The sequence below is a fragment of the Lepus europaeus genome, chromosome 3, assembly GCF_033115175.1.
Source record: "Lepus europaeus isolate LE1 chromosome 3, mLepTim1.pri, whole genome shotgun sequence".
Classification (NCBI taxonomy): domain Eukaryota; kingdom Metazoa; phylum Chordata; class Mammalia; order Lagomorpha; family Leporidae; genus Lepus; species Lepus europaeus.
The window spans coordinates 80,552,055-80,572,787 of NC_084829.1; the positions used below are offsets into that span (position 1 = coordinate 80,552,055).

Consider the following 20,733-nt stretch of genomic DNA (forward strand, 5'->3'; position numbering starts at 1 on the left):
TGTTGGATCTTTCTCTCCCTTTTTGATTCTATCAGTTAGTATTAGCAGATACTTGTCTTGTTTGTGTGATCTCTTTGACTCTTAGACCTATCAGAGCTATCAATTGTGAGCTGAAATTGATCACCTGGACTAGTGCGATGGCATTGGTACATGCCATCTTGATGGAATTGTGTTGGAATCCCCTGCACATTTCTAACTCCACCATTTGCGGCCAGTCCGATTGAGCATGTTCCAAATTGTTCATCTCCTCCCTCTCTTTTTCCACTCTTAGATTTAACAGGGATCACTTTTCAGTTAAAATTTAAACACCTGAGAATAATTGTGTGTTAATTACTGAGTTCAACCAATAGTACTAGAACAACAACAACAACAACAAATACTAAAAAGGATAAAGTATTACATTGTACATCTAAAGTCAGGACAGGAGCTGATCAGTTCATTGTTGCTTATAGTGTCCATTTCACCTAACAGGTTTCCTCTTTGGCGCTCAGTTGTCATCGATCAGGGAAAACAAATGATATTTTTCTCTTTGGGACTGGCTTAATTCACTCAGCATGATGTTTTCCAGATTGCTCCATCTTGTTGCAAATGACTGGGTTTCATTGTTTCTTACTGCTGTATAGTATTCTATGGAGTACATGTCCCATAATTTCTTTATCCAGTCTACTGTTGATGGGCATTTGGGTTGGTTCCAGGTCTTAGCTATTGTGAATTGAGCTGCAATAAACATTAATGTGCAGATGGCTTTTTTATTTGTCAAATTAAATTCCTTTGGGTAAATTCCAAGGAGTGGGATGGCTGGGTTGTATGGTAGGGTTATGTTCAGGTTTCTGAGGAATCTCCAGACAGACTTCCATAGTGGCTTAACCAGTTTGCATTCCCACCAACAGTGGGTTAGTGTCCCTTTTTCCCCACATCCTCTCCAGCATCTGTTGTTGGTAGATTTCTGAATGTGAGCTATTCTCACCGGGGTGAGATGGAACCTCATTGTGGTTTTGATTTGCATTTCTCTGATTGCTAGTGATCTTGAACATTTTTTCATGTGTCTGTTGGCCATTTGGATTTCCTCTTTCGAAAAATGTCTATTGAGGTCCTTGGCCCATCTCTTAAGTGGGTTGTTTGTTTTGTTGTTGTGGATTTTCTTGATTTCTTTGTAGATTCTGGTTATCAATCCTTTATCTGTAGTATAGTTTGCGAATATTTTTTCCCATTCTGTTGGTTGCCTCTTCACTTTCCTGACTGTTTCTTTTGAAGTACAGAAACTTCTCAATTTGATGCAATCCCAAATGTTAATTTTGGTTTTGACTGCCTGTGCTGTTGGAGTATTTTCCAGGAAGTCTTTGCCTGTGCCTATATCTTGCAGGGTTTCTCCAATGCTCTCTAATAATTTGATGGTTTCGGGTCGTAGATTTAAGTCTTTAATCCATGTTGAGTGAATTTTTGTGTAAGGTGATAGGTATGGGTCTTGCTTCAAGCTTCTGCATGTGGAAATCCAATTTTCCCAGCACCATTTATTGAATAGACTGTCCTTATTCCAGGGATTAGATTTGGATCTTTGGTCAAATATAAGTTGGCTGTAGATGTTTGGATTGATTTCTGGTGTTTCTATTCTGTTCCATTGGTCTATCCATCTGTTTCTGTACCAGTACCATGCTGTTTTGATAACAACTGCCCTGTAGTATGTCCTAAAATCAGGTATTGTGATTCCTCCGGCTTTGTTTTTGTTGTACAGGATTGCTTTGGCTATTCGAGGTCTTCTGTGTCTCCATATGAATTTCAGCATCATTTTTTCTAGATCTGAGAAGAAGGTCTTCGGGATCTTGATGGGTATTGCATTGAATGTATAAATTGCTTTTGGGAGAATAGACATTTTGAAGATATTGATTCTTCCAATCCATGAGCATGGAAGATTTCTCCATTTTTTGGTATCCTCTTCTATTTCTTTCTGTAAGGTTTTGTAGTTTTCATCGTAGAGATCTTTAACGTCTTTGGTTAAGTTTATTCCAAGGTATTTGATTGTTTTTGTAGCTATTGTGAATGGGATTGATTTTAGAAGTTCTTCCTCAGCCGTGGCATTGCCTGTGTATACAAAGGCTGTTGATTTTTGTGGATTGATTTTATATCCTGCTACTTTGCCAAACTCTTCGATGAGTTCCAGCAGTCTCTTAGTAGAGTTCTTTGGGTCCCCTAAATAAAGAATCATATCATCTGCAAAGAGGGATAGTTTGAGTTCGTCCTTCCCGATTTGTATCCCTTTAATTTCTTTTTCTTGCCTAATAGCTCTGGCCAAAACTTCCAGAACTATATTGAATAGCAGTGGTGAGAGAGGGCATCCCTGTCTGGTACCAGATTTCAGTGGAAATGCTTCCAACTTTTCCCCATTCAATAGGATGTTGGCCGTGGGTTTTTCATATATTGCTTTGATTGTATTAAGGAATGTTCCTTCCATACCCAGTTTGCTTAGAGTTTTCATCATGAAAGGGTGTTGTATTTTATCAAATGCTTTCTCTGCGTCTATTGAGAGAATCATATGGTTTTTCTTCTGAAAATGCAGCATAATTTATGTAAATCTGCTTTAGCTGTCCTTTACATGCAACTATACTGTGAATTTGTACGAAACTAAAATTTTTTTTCACAAAATAAAAGAAATTTAAGTAACACTTCAACAAAATAGAAAAAGAGTTGTCATGAGTTTCCAGAAATCACACTGCTGTATAGAAATTAACCACAATTGCATGTATTGTCATAAAGAGGCTATACTACCAAATACTGGAAATTCTGCAAGAATAAAAATGTGATGAGCACATGGGAACAAGAATCTAAACAAGCTCAACAGCATTCTTATAAAGTAATTATCCATGACTTCTTGAAAAACCCACACAATGTATCTATGCCAAAAAGAATAGAAATTCCATGCAAAACCAATAAATGGATATTCCAGCATCACATTTTAGAAAAAAAAAAAAAACACTAGAAGTAGAGTTATGCATGTAGGAGTCTATTTTTGGATACCTAGCCAGATTTTACTGCCAATTTCATAAAATAAATAAGCAACAGGCCATAGAAAAATACCTTAACATTAAAGTACATTTTAAAAAGATAAAGATACACTTGTTGCAAATGACCGGATTTCATTGTTTTTTACTGCTGTATAGTATTCTGTAGAGTACATATCCCATAATTTCTTTATCCAGTCTACTGTTGATGGGCATTTAGGTTGATTCCAGGTCTTAGCTATTGTGAATTGAGCTGCAATAAACATTAAGGTACAGACTGCTTTTCTGTTTGCCAATTTAATTTCCTTTGGGTAAATTCCAAGGAGTGGGATGGCTGGGTTGAATGGTAGGGTTATATTCAGGTTTCTGAGGAATCTCCAGACTGACTTCCATAGTGGCTTTACCAGTTTACATTCCCACCAACAGTGGATTAGTCATTTGCAACAAAATGGAGGAATCTGGAAAACATCATGCTGAGTGAAATAAGCCAGTCCCAAAGGGACAAATATCATATGTTCTCCCTGATCAGTGACAACTAACTGCGCACCAAAAAGGAAATCTGTTGAAGTGAAATGGACACTATGAGAAACGGTGACTTGATCAGCCCTTGCCCTGACTGCTGATGAACAACTTAATACTTTATCCCTCCTAGTATTTTTTTTGTTTGTTCTACTTAATACTATTGGTTGAATTCTGTAATTAATACACAGTTATTCTTAAGTGTTGATACTTAACTGAAAAAATGATCTCTGTTAAATATAAGAATGGGAATAAGAGAGGGAAGAGATGCACAATTTGGAACATGCTCAAGCTGACCTGCCCCAAACGGTAGAGTTAGAAACATACCAGGGGATTCCAATTCAATCCCATCAAGGTGGCATGTACCAATGCCATCTCACTAGTTCAAGTGATCAATTTCTGTTCATAATTGATCCATAATGATAGGACTAAGAGTCAAAGGGATCACATAAACAAGATTAGTGTCTGAAAATACTAACCAATAGAATAAAAAAGGGAGAGAACGATCCAACATGGGAAGTGGGACACACAGCAGACTCATAGAATGGCAGATGTCCTAAATAGCACTCTGGCCTCAGAATCAGCCCTTAAGGCATTCGTATCCGGCTGAAAAGCCCATGAGAGTATTTCAGGCATGGAAAGCCAAGACACTTTGTCAAAAAAAAAAAAAAAAAAAAAGAAGAAGACCTAAATGAAAGATCTACGTGAGTGAGATCCCAGTGGAAAGAACGGGCCATCAAAGAAGGAGGTACCTTTCTCTGAAGGGAGGAGAGAACTTCCACTTTGACTATGACCTTGTCTAAATATGATCAGAGTCAGTGAACTCAAAAGGCTTCCATAGCCTTGGCAACTCGTGTTAAGAGCCTAGGGGGATTACTGATGCCATAAACAAGAGTGTCAATTTGTTGGGTCAACAACAGGAGTCACTGTGCGCTTACTCCCCATGTAGGATCTCTATCCTTAATGTGCTGTACATTGTGATTTAATGCTATAACTAGTACTCAAACAGTATGTTTCACTTTGTGTTTCTATGTGGGTACAAACTGTTGAAATCTTTACTCAATATATACTAAACTGATCTTTTGTGTATAAAGAGAATTGAAATTGAATCTTGATGTGAATGGAAGGGGAGAGGGAGTGGGAAAGGGGAGGGTTGCGGGTGGGAGGGAGGTTATGGGGGTGGGGGAAGCCATTGTAATCCATAAGCTGTACTTTGGAAATGTATATTCATTAAATAAAAGTTTAAAAAATTTAAAAAAAAATAAAAAAGATACACTTGTATGCAAGTATCTTAAACTCCATATATGAAGTACTATTAATCGTTAACTTTAAATGTTTCCGAGTGCTACTGTCAAAACTATACAAAGTAAATGTATCAAGAGGTATAATCACTTAATCAGCTTCTGTTTTAGAAAACCTCTGTTATGGTGGGACAGATTTAATAGACATCTGCCAATTTTGAATCAAAAATAAAAATACCGTATATGCTGGTTCATGAAAGATCTATTAGTAATGGGCACGCACATTCACAATCTCCATTCTGATTAAATATGATGCCTAAATTTATGCCATACAACAAAATTTCAAACAAGTTTCTTTTCTTATAGGAAAAGTTATGGGAGTTATTCTACTAAAAAACTTCAAAATCATCAAAAGTTCAACAAAATATACACATTCAAAAGCACTATCAGAGCAGGGAGAGGAAGCATGTGGCCTGCCAATTAAGAGGCCATCCCATATCATGTTTCATATCAAAATACCTGGATTCAATTCCCAGCTCCAGTCCCTGATTCCAGCTTCCTGCCAATCCAGATCCTGGGAGGCGGCAGGTGATACTTCAAGCAATTGGGTTGCTGCCACTCATGTGGGAGACCTAGATCGACCCAGCTCCTGGCTGCAGTCTGGCCCATCCATGACCATTGCATGCATCTGCGGAGTGAATTCGTAGACGGGAACGTCTCCTTCTCTCTGTACCTCTCTGCCTCTACCTAATTTTTAAAATTAGATATGCAATATGACAGAAAACTATATGAAGTGATTTTTGGAAACTTGTGTTAGTAATTCATTCTTGTATTTAAATTTCAGATATTATGGAAAACTTGAAAAAATAATACAATTAGGGGCAGGTATTTGGCTCAGTGGTTAAGTTGCTGCTTGGGATGTCTGCACCCCACATCACAGAGCCTGGCCCCTCTCTTTTGATTCTGTTTCTTGTTAATGTATACCCTGCAAACCAGCAGGTGATTACTCAAACACATGGGTCACTGCCACCATGTGGAAAACCCAGAAGGAGTTCTAAGATCCTGCTTTCAGGCTGGCCAAGCCCTGCTGGTCACTTAGGGAGTAGACCAGCAGATGGAAGATCTCTGTCTGTCACTCTCACTCTCTCTTTGCCTTTCAAGTGTAATGAAAATAAATAAATTTAGAAAAATGGAATTACCCGGTTGCCCCTCTTCCAGGCCAGCTCTCTGCTGTGGCCAGGGAGTGCAGAGGAGGATGGCCCAAGTACTTGGGCCCTGCACCCCATGGGAGAACAGGATAAGCACCTGGCTCCTGCCATCGGAACAGTGCGGTGCGCCGGCCACAGTGCGCCTACCGCGGCGGCCATTAGAGGGTGAACCAATGGCAAAAAGGAAGACCTTTCTCTCTGTCTCCCTCTACTGTCCACTCTGCCTGTCAAAAATTAAAAGAAAAAAAATGGAATTAAAAGATGTTTATAGGAAAGTAATATAACTAATGTTTCCACCAAAATTCAACATTTGTGAGCAAGCAATTCACCACAAATGCTCTCCTGACCTTTGCTATTTTTTCTCCTCCCTAGCAACCTATCTAGCTAACTATCTTTCTGTTTATCAACTTTTTATTTCAGAGAAACTTCCATAGTCATAAATATTAATACTGCTACAGAAAAAAAATTGATCCTAAGTTTGATAAATAAATACTATATAATAGTCTCATAAATTCAACTTGGGAATTACTACCAAATGACTTCAGATAAGATCAGGTTTTGCACAATTGAGTTTTTTTTATATGTTTTGGTTTTCAAAGTTTATTTTTTAAAAGATTTATTTATTTATTTGAAAGTCAGAGTTACAGAGAGAGGACAGGCAGAGAGAGAGGGGGGGGGAGTTCTCCCATCCACTGGTTCACTCCCCAATTGGCGGCAACGGCTGGAGCTGTGCCAATCCGAAGCCAGGAGCCAGGAGCTTCCTCCAGGTCTCCCACATGGGTTCAAGGGCCCAAGGACTTGGGCCATCTTCTACAGCTTTCTCAGGCCACAGCAGAGCTGGATTGGAAGTGGAGCAGCTGGAACTCGAACCAGCGCCCATATGGGATGCCAGTGCTTCAGGCCAGGGCGTTAACCCGCTGTGCCACAGCGCCGGCCCAGTTTTCAAAGTTTTAAAATGAAAAAAATATGGATAATAGGTGGTGGGATGTTGTGAGGAAACTGAAGCCCAGAAAGGTTAAATAGTGTATACTGCACTAAGACAAGTGGTAAAAACAGTCAGTGAAAATAGGCAATCTATGCCAAGGTCCACTATCAATCACTACTCCAGAAGGACTTCAGGTCAACAGGAAATCTTTGTGCCTTTCTTTACTTTTATTCAAAATCTGAACATTTACCCCTAAAGTCCTTTACTATCTTATCTAAAGTCCTTTACTATCTTTCTTATCTAAGCCATCATTTTTTGTCATTGGGTTTATGGCAATGACCTCCTATTCAGGCTTTCAGATTCTTCTTTTGCTTGTTTAGTCTACTTACACAGCAATCAGTGTTCTACTTAGAAATATTAGATAATGTTATTCCACTATTCAAAACCATTTAGGTCTTTCCATTTAACCAACAGTAAAAACCAACATCCTTTAAAATAGACTACAAGACTGGCCATTGTGGCCATCTAGGGTAGAACCAGTGAATCGAAGATATTTCTCTCTCTCTCTCTTCCCTTCCCCATCTCTCTCACTCTGTTTTTCAAATAAATAAATAAATAAACCTTTAAAATCTGCCCTCAAGGAGACCCAACAGGCCAGTCCACTGCAGTGGCTTTCAATGTGGTAAGCCTGGGCTTCAGCAGAAGTCAGCTTGTGAAGAGCCCTGGCAGCTCTGCCAAGAGTTGGATCACTGGAAATGACCTGCCCTGGAGTCGAAGGATGCCCAGGTCAGAGCCACAGATCTTAATGGCTCTAAGCTGAAAAGCCCTTCACTCAGCCCAACTTCCAAAGTGACCACCACAGCTGAGGGTATGGTCAAGTAGGGTCAGCAACATTGCAGGCAGAACTGTAAATTTCTTGTTAGAGTTGCCACCTGCCTTTACCTGGCCAGCTCTCCTCCCAGGCCAGCCAAATAATGAAAGTCAACAGAGTGCCTTCCCCCAGGAGGTTCACACTTCCCTTAGGATATACCCCATGTGAAGAGATAGATAGGCCTGGGCCTCTGAATTTACAAGGCCTAAAGCCCAACAGATTATTATCAAGCCCCTTCTATCAGGTTCTATTTGCCTCTCAATCAGAAAAATTACTTGTAGCTTAGACAGCACCTTTCTTAGCTCCTCTAATAATGACTCTGTCCTTTGTTCTAGACCCTGTCTAGTGCACTTGGGCCTCATTCCTTTGTAATTATAACCTCTACTCTACCACCAATGGCTCTACTCCCAACCTGTGTGTACTGATGGTCCTCTTCCTCACTTAATGCTGTATAATTGTTCAAACCTGGTAAATGCCACTCTTAGAATCATTGGTTACTATCCTCACTCTGTCTTTTATGACCTTGTCTAAATATGATCAGAGTCGGCAAACTTGGAAGGCTTCCATAGCTTTGGCAACTCATGACGAGAGCCTAGGATGGTTACTGGCGCCATAAACTAGAGTGTCAATTTGTTGGGTCAACAACAGGAGTCACTGTGCACTTGCTCCTCATGTGGGATCTCTGTCCTTAATGTGCTGTACATTTTGATTTAATGCTATAACTAGTACTCAAACAGTATGTTTCACTTTGTGTTTCTATGTGGGTGCAAACTGTTGAAATCTTTATACTAAATTGATCTATTTTGTATATAAAGAGAATTGAAAATGAATCTTGATGCAAATGGAAGGGGAGAGGGAGCGGGAGAGGGGAGGGTTGCGGGTGGGAGGGAAGTTATGGGAGGGGGAAGCCATTGTAATCCATAAGGTGTACACTGGAAATTTATATTCATTAAATAAAAGTTAAAAAAAAAGAAAAAAAATTAAAAATATATATACTACAAGACACTCCCTCATTTTTTTTTTACCTCTGTGACCTCATCTCCTATTATCTCCATCTCACTCCCCACCACTGTATACCCATCTGGTACATGTCGTCATGTGCATCTACATGATTATCTCTCCTCCCTCCCTCACTCCTCCAATATCATCTTCCAATGATGTCCATACTAACCAGACTAAAACTACAACTGTCTCCCACAAAACAACTAACACTCCTGTTTCCCCTGCACCTTTCCCAATCTATTCTACTGTCTCCACAAACATCCTAGACAATTTTTATTCTCATGTCTGTCTCTGCTGCTTTTAAAACATATGCATACGAATGTTATCTCAAGCCCTTAGAAAGTCATCTAGTATCTAGTAAGTGCTCAAAAAACAACTGTGGTTACTGAGATTTCAATGTCTACTTCAATGCAAATACTTTATTGAGCTAAGCTCTTCTACTTATACTTACTCATAGTTCTCAGTAACTCACAGAAACATTAGAATTTCAATAAATGTGCTTGAATTATAAAAGCTGATATATATACTTATGTTTATTAAGATTCTTCCTTAATGGACCTGCCCTGGAGTCGAAGGATGCCCGGGTCAGAGCCACAGATCTTAATGGCTCTAAGCTGAAAAGCCCTTCACTCAGCCCAACTTCCAAAGTGACCACCATAGCTGAGGGGACGGCCAAGTAGGGTCAGCAACATTGCAGGCAGAACTGTAAATTTCTTGTTAGAGATGCCCCCTGCCTTTACCTGGCCAGCTCTCCTCCCAGGCCAGCCAAGTAATGAAAGTCAACAGAGTGCCTTCCCCCAGGAGGTTCATACCTCCCTTAGGATGTACCCCATGTGAAGAGATGGATAGGTCTGGACCTCTTAACTTACAAGGCCTAAAGCCCAATAGATTATTATCAAGCCCCTTCTATCAGGTTCCATTTGCCTCTCAATCAGAAAAATTACTTGTAGCTTAGATAGCACCTTTCTTAGCTCCTCTAATAATGACTCTGTCCTTTGTTCTAGACTCTGTCTAGCGCACTTGGGCCTCATTCCTTCGTAATCATAACCTCTACTCTACCTCCAATGGCTCTACTCCCAACCTGTGTGTACTGATGGTCCTCTTCCCCACTTAATGCTGTAGAATTGTTCAGACCTGGTTAATGCCACTCTTAGGATCATTGGTTACTATCCTCACTCTGTCTTTTATGACCTTGTCTAAATATGATCCGACTCGGCAAACTTGGAAGGCTTCCATAGCCTTGGCAACTCATGACGAGAGCCTAGGGTGGTTACTGGCACCATAAACTAGAGTGTCAATTTGTTGGGTCAACAACAGGAGTCACTGTGCACTTGCTCCTCATGTGGGATCTCTGTCCTTAATGTGCTGTACATTGTGATTTAATGCTATAACTAGTACTCAAACAGTATGTTTCATTTTGTGTTTCTATGTGGGTGCAAACTGTTGAAATCTTTACTTAATATATACTAAATTGATCTATTTTGTATATAAAGAGAATTGAAAATGAATCTTGATGCAAATGGAAGGGGAGAGGGAGTGGGAGAGGGGAGGGTTGCAGGTGGGAGGGAAGTTATGGGAGGGGGAAGCCATTGTAATCCATAAGCTGTACTTTGGAAATTTATATTCATTAAATAAAAGTTAAAAAAAAAACAGAAAAAAAAGGAATTTAACAGGGATCACTTTTCAGTTATAAGAGTGGGAATAAGAGAGGGAAGAGATGTACAATTTGGAACATGCTCAAGCTGACCTGCCCCAAACGGTAGAGTTAGAAACATACCAGGGGATTCCAATTCAATCCCATCAAGGTGGCATGTACCAATGCCATCTTACTAGTCCAAGTGATCAATTTCAGTTCACAATTGATCATAATGATAGGTCTAAGAGTCACAGGGATCACACAAACAAGACTAGTGTCTGCTAATACTAATTGATACAATAAAAAAGGGAGAGAACGATCCAACATGGGAAGGGGGATACACAGCAGACTCATAGAATGGCAGATGTCCTAAATAGCACTCTGGCCTCAGAATCAGCCCTTAAGGCATTCGGATCTGGCTGAAGAGCCCATGAGAGTATTTCAGGCAAGGAAAACCAAGACACTCTGGCAGAAAAAAAAAAAAAAAAAGACCTGAATGAAAGATCTCTGTGAGTGAGATCCCAGTAGAAAGAACAGGACATCAAAGAAGGAGGTACCTTTCTCTGAAGGGAGGAGAGAACTTCCACTTTGACTATGACCTTGTCTAAATAAGATTGAAGTCGGTCAACTCAAGAGACTTCCATAGCCTTGGCAACTCATGACTAGAGCCTAGGGAGAATTCTGACACCATAAACAAGAGTGTCAATTGTTAAGTCAACAACAGGAATCACTGTGTACTTAATTCTCATGTGGGATCTCTGTCCTTAATGTGTTGTCCAAAGTGAATTAATGCTATAACTAGTACTGAAACAGTATTTTACACTTTATGTTCTGTGTGTGTGCAAACTGATGAAATCTTTGCTTAATATATGCTAAATTGATTTTCTGTATATAAAGATAATTGTAAATGAATCTTGATGTGAACGGAATGGGAGAGGGAGTGGGAGATGGGAGGGGTACGGGTGGGGAGGGAAGTTATCAGGGGGAAAAGCCATTGTAATCCATAAACTGTACTTTCAAAAATTATATTTACTAAATAAAAGTGTTTATGATAAAAAAAAAGATTCTTCCTTTAGATAGAAACATTTTAAAGGCAAAATAGATGTTTATGATCACTACTCATAGAATATAGTAAGGTAATGAATAGTTTATATAGTATGATCCTTTTATCTATAAGGAAAATAGTATGCATTTGTATGGATCAGGATTTGTTGGTATGATGACACAGGATATTGTACCCCAAAATTAATTCATCTTAACAATACAATTAAGATAAGAAACCTGCTCTTCTTCTATGAAAAAAAATCAGTCACTGATAATATAGCCATCATATAAATGTAATACAGATATATACTATTAATGTAATTTACCAGACCATCTACAGATATTTATTTTATTCTTTTTATATAAAAATATGATGTGGCCAACACTTTTTTTTATACAAATGTTAGGTAATGTAGCACAAGTGGAGCAAATAATACCACTATGCCAATTCAGCTAAGTGAAACCTTATATTCAATACAATTTTCAGATACTGCCTCTAAAATACTCTTCAGTTATGGTACTTTCAATAGTTTTATATTTGTGGTATAAAGTTACCACTTGCATATTTTTATCTTTAAATTCAGAGTTGTGAGCAGCACAGACGCACCCAACTTGAGCTTTGTTGTTGCTACTATTAAAATATTAATATCTATATATTTTAATTGCTTCTTGTTTCAAAAAATATTTAACCTAGTACTCATATAATGAATAAATCACTGCAGTAGATTTAGAAAACTTGTATTCTATATTCTATGCATCTTAAAAAGCTGTAATTTCACTCATGCAAAATCAACGAAAGAGCTATATTAAAATAATTAAATGCCAACTTAAATTTAGAAAATAATATAATATTTTCAGAAAAATATTAAAACTTTATTTTTTATATAAGTAATAATTAACATCTCAGAAACTAGCTTAATCATGATCATTAATTTCTTTATAGGAAACTAAATTGGTTTAGAATTACTTTTCCACAATCTTCAAATGAAAAAGAAAATACTATATTTTAGTGTTATCTATATCTAATATTCTTTTAAATAAAATTTGAATTTGATTTTTCCAAAGTTGAATTTCATTCAGCAATTCTTTTGAAATTAAAGAGGAGTAAGTACTTCAAAACTCATTTCACAAGACCAACATTTCCCTGATATCAAAACAAGAGAAGGATGCTATAAAAGAAAAAAAAGGGAAATTAAAGGTCAGTGTCTGGGGCCAGTGCTATGGCTTTGCTGGTAAAGCTGCCACCTGCAGTGCCGGCATCCCATATGGTCACCAGTTCGAGGCCCAGCTGCTCCACTTCCGAGCCAGTAATCTGCTATGACCTTGGAAAGCAGTAGAAGCTGGCCCAAGTCCTTGGGCCCCTGCACCCATGTGAGAGACCTGGAAGAAGCTCCTAGCTTCAGATCAGCGCAGCTCCGGTAGTTGTGGTCAATTGGGAAATAAACCAGCAGATGGAAGATCGATCTCTCTCTCTCTCTCTCTTTCTCCTTCTCTCTCTGTGTACCTCTGAATTTCATATAAATAAATTAATCTTTAAAAAAAGGTTAAAATCCCTGATGAATATAGATGAAAAAACCCCTCTACAAAATACTAACAAACTGAATTCAAGGCATAGTAAAAGGATCATTCACCACAAGTTGGATTTATCCCTGAATACAAGAATGATTCAACATACATAAATCAATAAATGTGATAAACTACATTAACAGAATAAAGGACAAAAACCACACAATCATTTGAAAAGATGAAAAAAAAGCAGGACACAAGATTAAACATCCTTTCATGATAAAAAAAAAAAAACTCTCAACAAATTAGATATAGAAGGAATGTATCTCAACACAATAAAGGAAACATGACAAGTCCACAGCTAACACTATACAGAATGGTAAAAGCAGGACAAGAATGTTAATTCTCAACACTTCTATTCAACATAGGAGGAATTTAAACTGTCTCTGCAGAGAGCATCATCTTATAACCTAAAAAACTCCACCAAAAATCTGGTAGAATTAATGAATTCAGGAAAGTTGCAGAATATATACACATAGAAAGAACACTAAAACAGCAGAAACATTTCATCAACACACAAAATCAGTAATGTATCTGCAAACAAAAAACAATCCAAAACTCACATCAAGAAAAAAGCAGAATAAAGAACCCAGAAATAACTTCGTTCATTTACAGTGAGTTGATTTTTGATAAAGGTATCAGGAAGAACACAATGAGGGAAAGGACAGACTGTTCATTAGAGAAACAGTATACCCACATGGAGAAGAACGAAACTAGCCACTACTCCCCTACCTGTCTTTTAGCATGTACAAAAATAAACTCAGTTGAAAAAGACCTGAAATTGGTAAGCTACTACAAGAAAACACAGGAGGAGAACTCCACGACATTGGCCTAGGCAACAATTTTTTGATATGACCAAAAGGCATAAAGCCAAAAAGTCACAAAACCCAAAAGGTAACAAAAGCAAAAATTGACAAGTGGGATTACATCAAACTAAACAGATTCTGCATAGCAAAGGAAATAATAGAATGAAGAGACAGCCTAGTGAATGGGAAAAATATTTGTGAATCATACATCTGATCAGAAGTTAATCTAAAATAAATAAGGAGCTCGGACAACCCAACAGCAATAAAGTATTCAGATTTAAAAACCGGCAAAGGATCTGAATAGACATCACCTGAAAGAAGACACAGAAACGACCAACAGGTATATATAAACATTGCTCAACACCACCAATTATCAGGTAAATGCATATTAAAATAGACAAATAAATATCATCTTATACTTGTTAGAATGGCTATTATAAAAAAAAACAGAAAGAAGATAAAAGATAAGTATTAGTGAAGATGTGTACAAAAGGGAACCCTTGTATGCTGTTGGTGGAAATATAAATTATTATAGCCATTATGGAGCTGTAATAATTTTTAGGTTCCTAAAAACAATTTTAAATAGAACTATTTATGATCTGGTATTCCCACTATATGATCTCGTATTCCCACTACTGTTTGTGTATGCAAAGGGAAATGAAATCAGTAAATTAAAGATATATCGGCTCGTGCATGTTCACTGAAGTATTATACATAATAACTAAGCCATAGACTCAACCTTAAGTGTCTATCAACAGATGAGTAGAAACAAAATGAGGTATACACTCATATATAAAATGGATTACTATTGAGCATCAAAAGTGAAGAAAAGTTCATCATTTGCAACAACACAGATGAGCCAAGAGGATATTATGTTAAATGAAATATGCCAGGCACAGAAAAAAAAGTCACATTATCTCATTTATATGTGAAACCTAAAAATAGTCCAACTCATAGAAGCAGAGTGTAGAATAGTGGTTACTAAGGTCTGAGGCATGATGCAGGATAAGATAGTTGTTGGTCAAAGAATACAAATTTTCAGTTTAACAGGAGTAATGAGTTTAAAAGATCTATTGTACAATGGTGACTATGGTTAATGGTATGCATTATATACTTAAAATTGCTATGATAGATTTTAGTGTTCTCACCAGAAATAAATAAGTATATGAGACAATGCATATGTTAATTAGCTTAACATAGTTATTTAACAATGTATACATGTTTCAAAACATCATGTGTACCAAAAACACAAAACACTTTTTTATTTGTCCATTTAAAAAATAAGTAAATTTAGGTTACTACAAAAACTCAGCAAAAAAGACACATCAAGTTGTATTTAAAATAAAAATTTACATACCTTGGCTTCCGAAATGCTAAACTATATTGTTGGCAAGCCAGACCCACAGTAGGAGTATAAACAATGGGCATGAATTTCTCAATGTCAGACATGAGTACTCTATAAAAAAGCTTTTCGTTTCTATCTTGAAGATCCATTAAGAGAAGGTACCTGGGAAAATTGGACATAATTAGATCTATGTTCAACAAAGTCATAAAATAGCTCCTTAGAAATCTAATTAAACATTTTTCACAAGCATAGTTTTTTATGTTCATTAAAAAATATCTGATCAAATAAAGACTTTAGAAATATTCTTAAATACCTGAAACAAATGAAGAACTTTAATTTGGTTATATAATTCAGATATTAAAACCACTGCTGAAATAACATGGTTTTATATAATACTTAAAGAGACCTTATCCCTATTTTTTAAATGACAGATTAAAATACATACATAGACACAGTTTAAACACCACTGTAATTAAGTAAATATAAAGACTTTATCTTAAAAAAAAAGACTTTATCTTTTAACATGCAGTACTAAACAAAGACTATGACAAACAAGGAATAAATAAGGCAAGTAGTACTCACCTTAACAGTAAGGGAGGTAGGAAAGTTCAAGTGACTTTATTACTATTTCTGTCACAAGGCCTTTCTCTTTCTAAAGGCATTTGTGACCCAGAGTTAACCTTCTAAACATAAATCTTTTTATGTCACCTGTAACCATCAATGGTTTCCAGAACAAAACTCAAACTGCTTGGTATGACTTATAAAAACTTGTTAAACTCAATCTTACTAACTTTTTGGATTGATTTCCATTCTATAAAACAGTTGAAAATGCACCAAATTGTAATCAGGAGACACAAGGATTCAAATGCTTGGACAATTAAACAGAATAACTCAGAAATGAACATTTGGAAGGAATTTATTAATAATTTTAACTTTAGGGGTTGGCATTGTGGCAGAGGGGGTTAAGCCACCTCCTATGACAACGGCATCCCCTATGGATGCTGGCTCATGTTCCAGATGCTCCACTTTTGATCCAGCTCCCTGCTAATGTGCCTGGAAAAGTCGCAAAAGCTGGATGGCCCAAGAGCTTGGGCTCCTGACCCATGTGGGAGATTCAGATGAACTATCAGGCTCCTGGTTTCAGCTTGGCCCAGCTCTGGCCTTTGCAGCCGTTTGGAGAGTCAATCAGTGGATGGAATTTCTTTCTTTCTTTCTCTCTCTCTCTCTCTCTCTCTCTCTCTCTCTCTCTCTCTCTCTCTCTCTCTCTCTTTCTCTCCCTCCTTCCTTCCCTCCCCTTTTCTCTGTAACTCCACCTTTCAAATAAATAAATAAAAAGTTTAATCTTAGGCATGTTAAAATTGATTTAGCACCATAGAAGTTATCACTACTAAGTTAATGGTCAGTTCTCAGATAAGGTAAGGTAAGGTAAGCCTACTTAGCAGAACATTTGACACAGGTGATATTCCCTAGAACTCAATACACTTTGTTTCTTTGATTTCTATGCTGTGATATTCTCTTAGTTTTTCTTCTATCTCACTAGTCACTCTTTTTCTGTTTTGTTGTCATTTTTCCTTCCTCTGAAAGGGCTCTAGTACTCACATGCAATACATTAGGAAATTATGTTGGCTTTATATTCAAAACCTAACCACTTTCCTTGCCACTACCTGGGACCCAAATCACGATCACATCTTGCCTGGAATTATTATAATAGTCTTCTAAAAGTTTCCCCAGCTTAGATTCTAATTTTAACAGCACAGCTAGTCTTTCTGAAATACAGCTTAGATTGTGATGATCTCCTGCTCAAAACATCAAAAGGCTCCCCTTTCCACTCAGTGTAACAGAAGTCCTTTAACAGTCTACCATAAGCTGTCCCCCACTACTTCAATAATTATTTTCCTAACCTATCATTCTCCTAGCTCATTCTGTTCTAGAAATAAGTCTCCCTGCTGATCTTGAACACACATGCTTTAAGATACTGTTCCTCAGATTTCTTCATGGTTAATTGCTTCACAACCTTTGACAATTTGCTCAAAATTCAACTTCTTAGTGAATGCTAGCCTTATCACCTCATTTAACAATACATATATGTATACTTACTGCAAGCATTTTGAGTCTCTCTTTGCCATACTCTATCTTTTCTTGTTTTTTTTTTCATAGCACTTGTCAATTACTAGCATATTATATAATAAACTTATCTTTTTTTGCTTAAATTTTTAAAATAACTTATATAATATAAATTCCATGAGGGTAGATATAATTGCCTATACTCTCCATACCTAAAAGAGACCTGACACTGAGTTGATCTTTAATATGTATTTTAGAAATAGTCTGTAGCAAAAATATGATAGCTGCCTGGTTCCTAGGAGGAAGATGATTCAATGTTTTAGGAAAATAAAAAAAACATAAAGTGAGGACTTAAGAGGCCAAAGGGAAAACTTGAGGAATGAGTAAAAGAAAAGTTTGTACAGGAGTTTAAAATGCAAATTTATACACGTTAGAAAAACGGAGGCAGACTTTTCACACTGGACAAACTGAGTCAGCTACCACTTTGGATCAAACCTATTCAACAGGTTCATGATCAAAGTGGCTATGGTGGCAGGGAAGTTTGCACAAGAAGACCAGTAACATGTGCTGCTCACCAAAGCCAATCTGGCCACGACCACTGTTGAGGGCAGGCACCCTGTTGTGGCACCACTCTCCACAGCAGTCAGCCAGCTACCTCACAGCAGGCTGATTACACTAAAAAGCTGCTATCATGGTAGGGGCAGAATTTTGTTTTTACTACAAGACACACTTTGAATCCAGATAAGCTTTCCTTGCATGAAATGCTTCTGTCAAGGCTACTATACATGAATATAAAAAATGCCTTATCCACCACCACGGCTGTATTATTCTATTCTTTGCTGCTATCATGAAATATGTGAAGCAGGTTAACTTTACAAAGAAAAGAGGTTTATTTAGCTTATAGTCCCAGGGATTAAAAAGCATCATGCATGCATCAGTTTAGCTCTGGGAAAGGAAGGTTCTCTTGGCTGTGTCACATCATGATGGAAGCACATGCAAGAACAAGCAATTGCATTCCTAAAAAGGAAGCCAGAACACTGAGTGTATTCAGACCCAGGTTTTCATAATAACTCTCTTGAGAGAAGTACCCAGGGGATTACACAGGAACTATAATCCCTTCAGAGCAGTTCCCTCAACTGATCTAAGGATCTCCCATTAGGCTCTCACCTCTTAAAGATTTCACATCACTTTACAAAATTGCCACCCTGGAGACAAACCTCCAACACACAGATGCTGGGGGTCAATTCACATTTAAACCCTGGCAATAGTATACCACACAGAATTATTTGTAATCAAAAAACTCACATCATAAAAAATGAAGTGTGGCAATGAACACAAGCTTTTGGAATTCACTATTTTTTTTTTTTTAGATTCTATTTATTTATCTGAAAGGCAGAGTTAAAGAGAGGCAGAGGCAGAGAGAGAGAGAGGTCTTTCATCCACTGGTTCACTCCCCAGATGGCCACAACAGCCAGAGCCACAGAGATCTGAAGCCAGAAGCCAGGAGCCAGGAGTTTCTTCCAGGTCTCCCATGCTGGTGCAGGGCTGCCGGCACTGCAGGCTGTGGCTTTAATTGCTGTGCCACAGCAACAGCCCCCTGGAATTCACTGTTTCTACAACACTGTCCACCAGAATCTGAAGCACCTGGTTTAACAAAATAGTAGAATGTCCTTTAAAGACACAGTACTGGCAAGGTGGCTAAACAGAGTTCTTCAAGAGGCTGTATATGTTTCAATCAGCAGATAAATTACATGGTGCTATTTCTGCCATGGTCAGGGTTCACATTCACAACTTAGAAATCAAGAGTTGTAGGGGGGTGTGGCACAACTAATAACCCTAGTAACCCACTAGTGAAATCTGCTTTCTGTCCCCATGACCAAATGCTATATTGGCCTAAAGATTTTAGTTCCAAAGACAAAAATGTTTATACCAAGAGTCATACTAATGAACCTATTAGACAGGAAGTTAAGGCTGCTACCCCTCCACTTTAGAAAACATACGCCTCTGAGTCACAGCCAGAAATGAGTTATTGTGCTGTCTGGAAGGGATTGACTAGGACCAGCCAGGGCAATGTGCAATACTACACTGCAATGGAAGTGAGGACTATTTCTGGGATACCAGAGACCCCTCGGGGTGTCTATTCCTTTTACCATGCCTTGTGAATAAAGCTAATGGAAATTTTAACCCAATTGGGGCAGAATTACTAATGGATCAGATTATTTAGAATGAAAAATTTGATCGCCTCCACCAGGTAAAGAACCACAACCAGCTGAGGTGCTTGCTGAAAGCAAAGAGAATATGGAATGGGTTGTGGAAAAATGGAGTTATAAATACCAGCTATAACCACATAACCAGTAACAGAAATAAGAATTGTTAATTATCAGGTGTATTTTTCCTTATTTTATTGTGTGTGTGTGTGTGTTTGTGCACATGTACACATGCACAAATGTCATGGTTGTCTTCCCTCGCTTATCAATTTATCAGATAATACAAAATGTACCAACTTTTTATCATAGTATTTTAGTATTACCCAGTTTACATGATAGTGCGTAAGTTAAGGGATATCCAGGAAAAGAGACAACATCATCTAAGGATTTTACATCCTCTTCTGGAAATAGGGTTAGTACATTTGGGTTATATGCAGGACAGTTATATCATGTTAAGTGGACTTTTAACTGTGTTACTGTTCTTATTCTGAGATTACAGGTATTTTAAAGAGGTATTTAAGGGGGATATCACAGTCCATTAGGGCTAACATAACAAAGTATCATATACTAGGTAGCTTATAATGAATAGAATTTATTTTTTATAGTTCTGGAAGTTAGTCTAAGAACAAGGTACTAGCAGATTCAGTGTCTGATAAGGACTCCTTTCTCATAGACATTCGGTGTCCTCGCATAGCCGAGGCAGCTCTGTGAGATTCCTTTTATAAGGGTAATAATCTCATTCATGATCTAATCACCCTATAAAGTTCCTCATTTCTTAATTTCTTTTTTTTTTTCTTTTCTTTTTTTTTTTTTTTTTTTGATAGGCAGAGTGGACAGAGAGAAAGGTCTTCCTTTTTGCCGTTGGTTCACCCTCCAATGGCTGCTGCGGCCGGCACATCTCGCTGATCTGAAGCTAGGAGCCAGGCGCTTCTCCCAGTCTCCCATGCGGGTGCAGGGCCCAAGGACTTGGGCCATCCTCCACTGCACTCCTGGGCCACAGCAGAGAGCTGGACTGGAAGAGGGGCAACTGGGATAGAATCCTGCGCCCCAACCGGGACTAGAACCCGGTGTGCCAGCGCCGCAAGGCGGAGGATTAGCCTGTTAAGCCACGGCGCCGGCCTCTTAATTTCAACATATGCATTTTGGGTAGGTACACACAAACATTCCTATTATAGAAGGTACCATGTTGACAATATTTAAATTTGTGATGGCCATTTTTTTTATGTTAACTTATTAGGATAATGTCTTGGTCACCTTGGTTATAATAACAAAATACCATAAACTTGGTTTCTTATTAACAGCA

At 37.9% G+C, this 20,733-nt stretch overlaps 1 protein-coding gene across 1 annotated transcript in view; it reads right to left on the reverse strand.

Moving 5' to 3' along the window:
- ME1 (malic enzyme 1) overlaps positions 1-20,733 on the reverse strand; it is a 239,696-nt gene that overhangs the window by 192,298 nt on the left and 26,665 nt on the right. Inside the window, exon 3 of the mRNA XM_062186425.1 lies at positions 15,172-15,321. Coding sequence (XP_062042409.1) covers positions 15,172-15,321 — 150 coding nt within the window. The remainder of the gene's footprint in view (positions 1-15,171; positions 15,322-20,733) is intronic.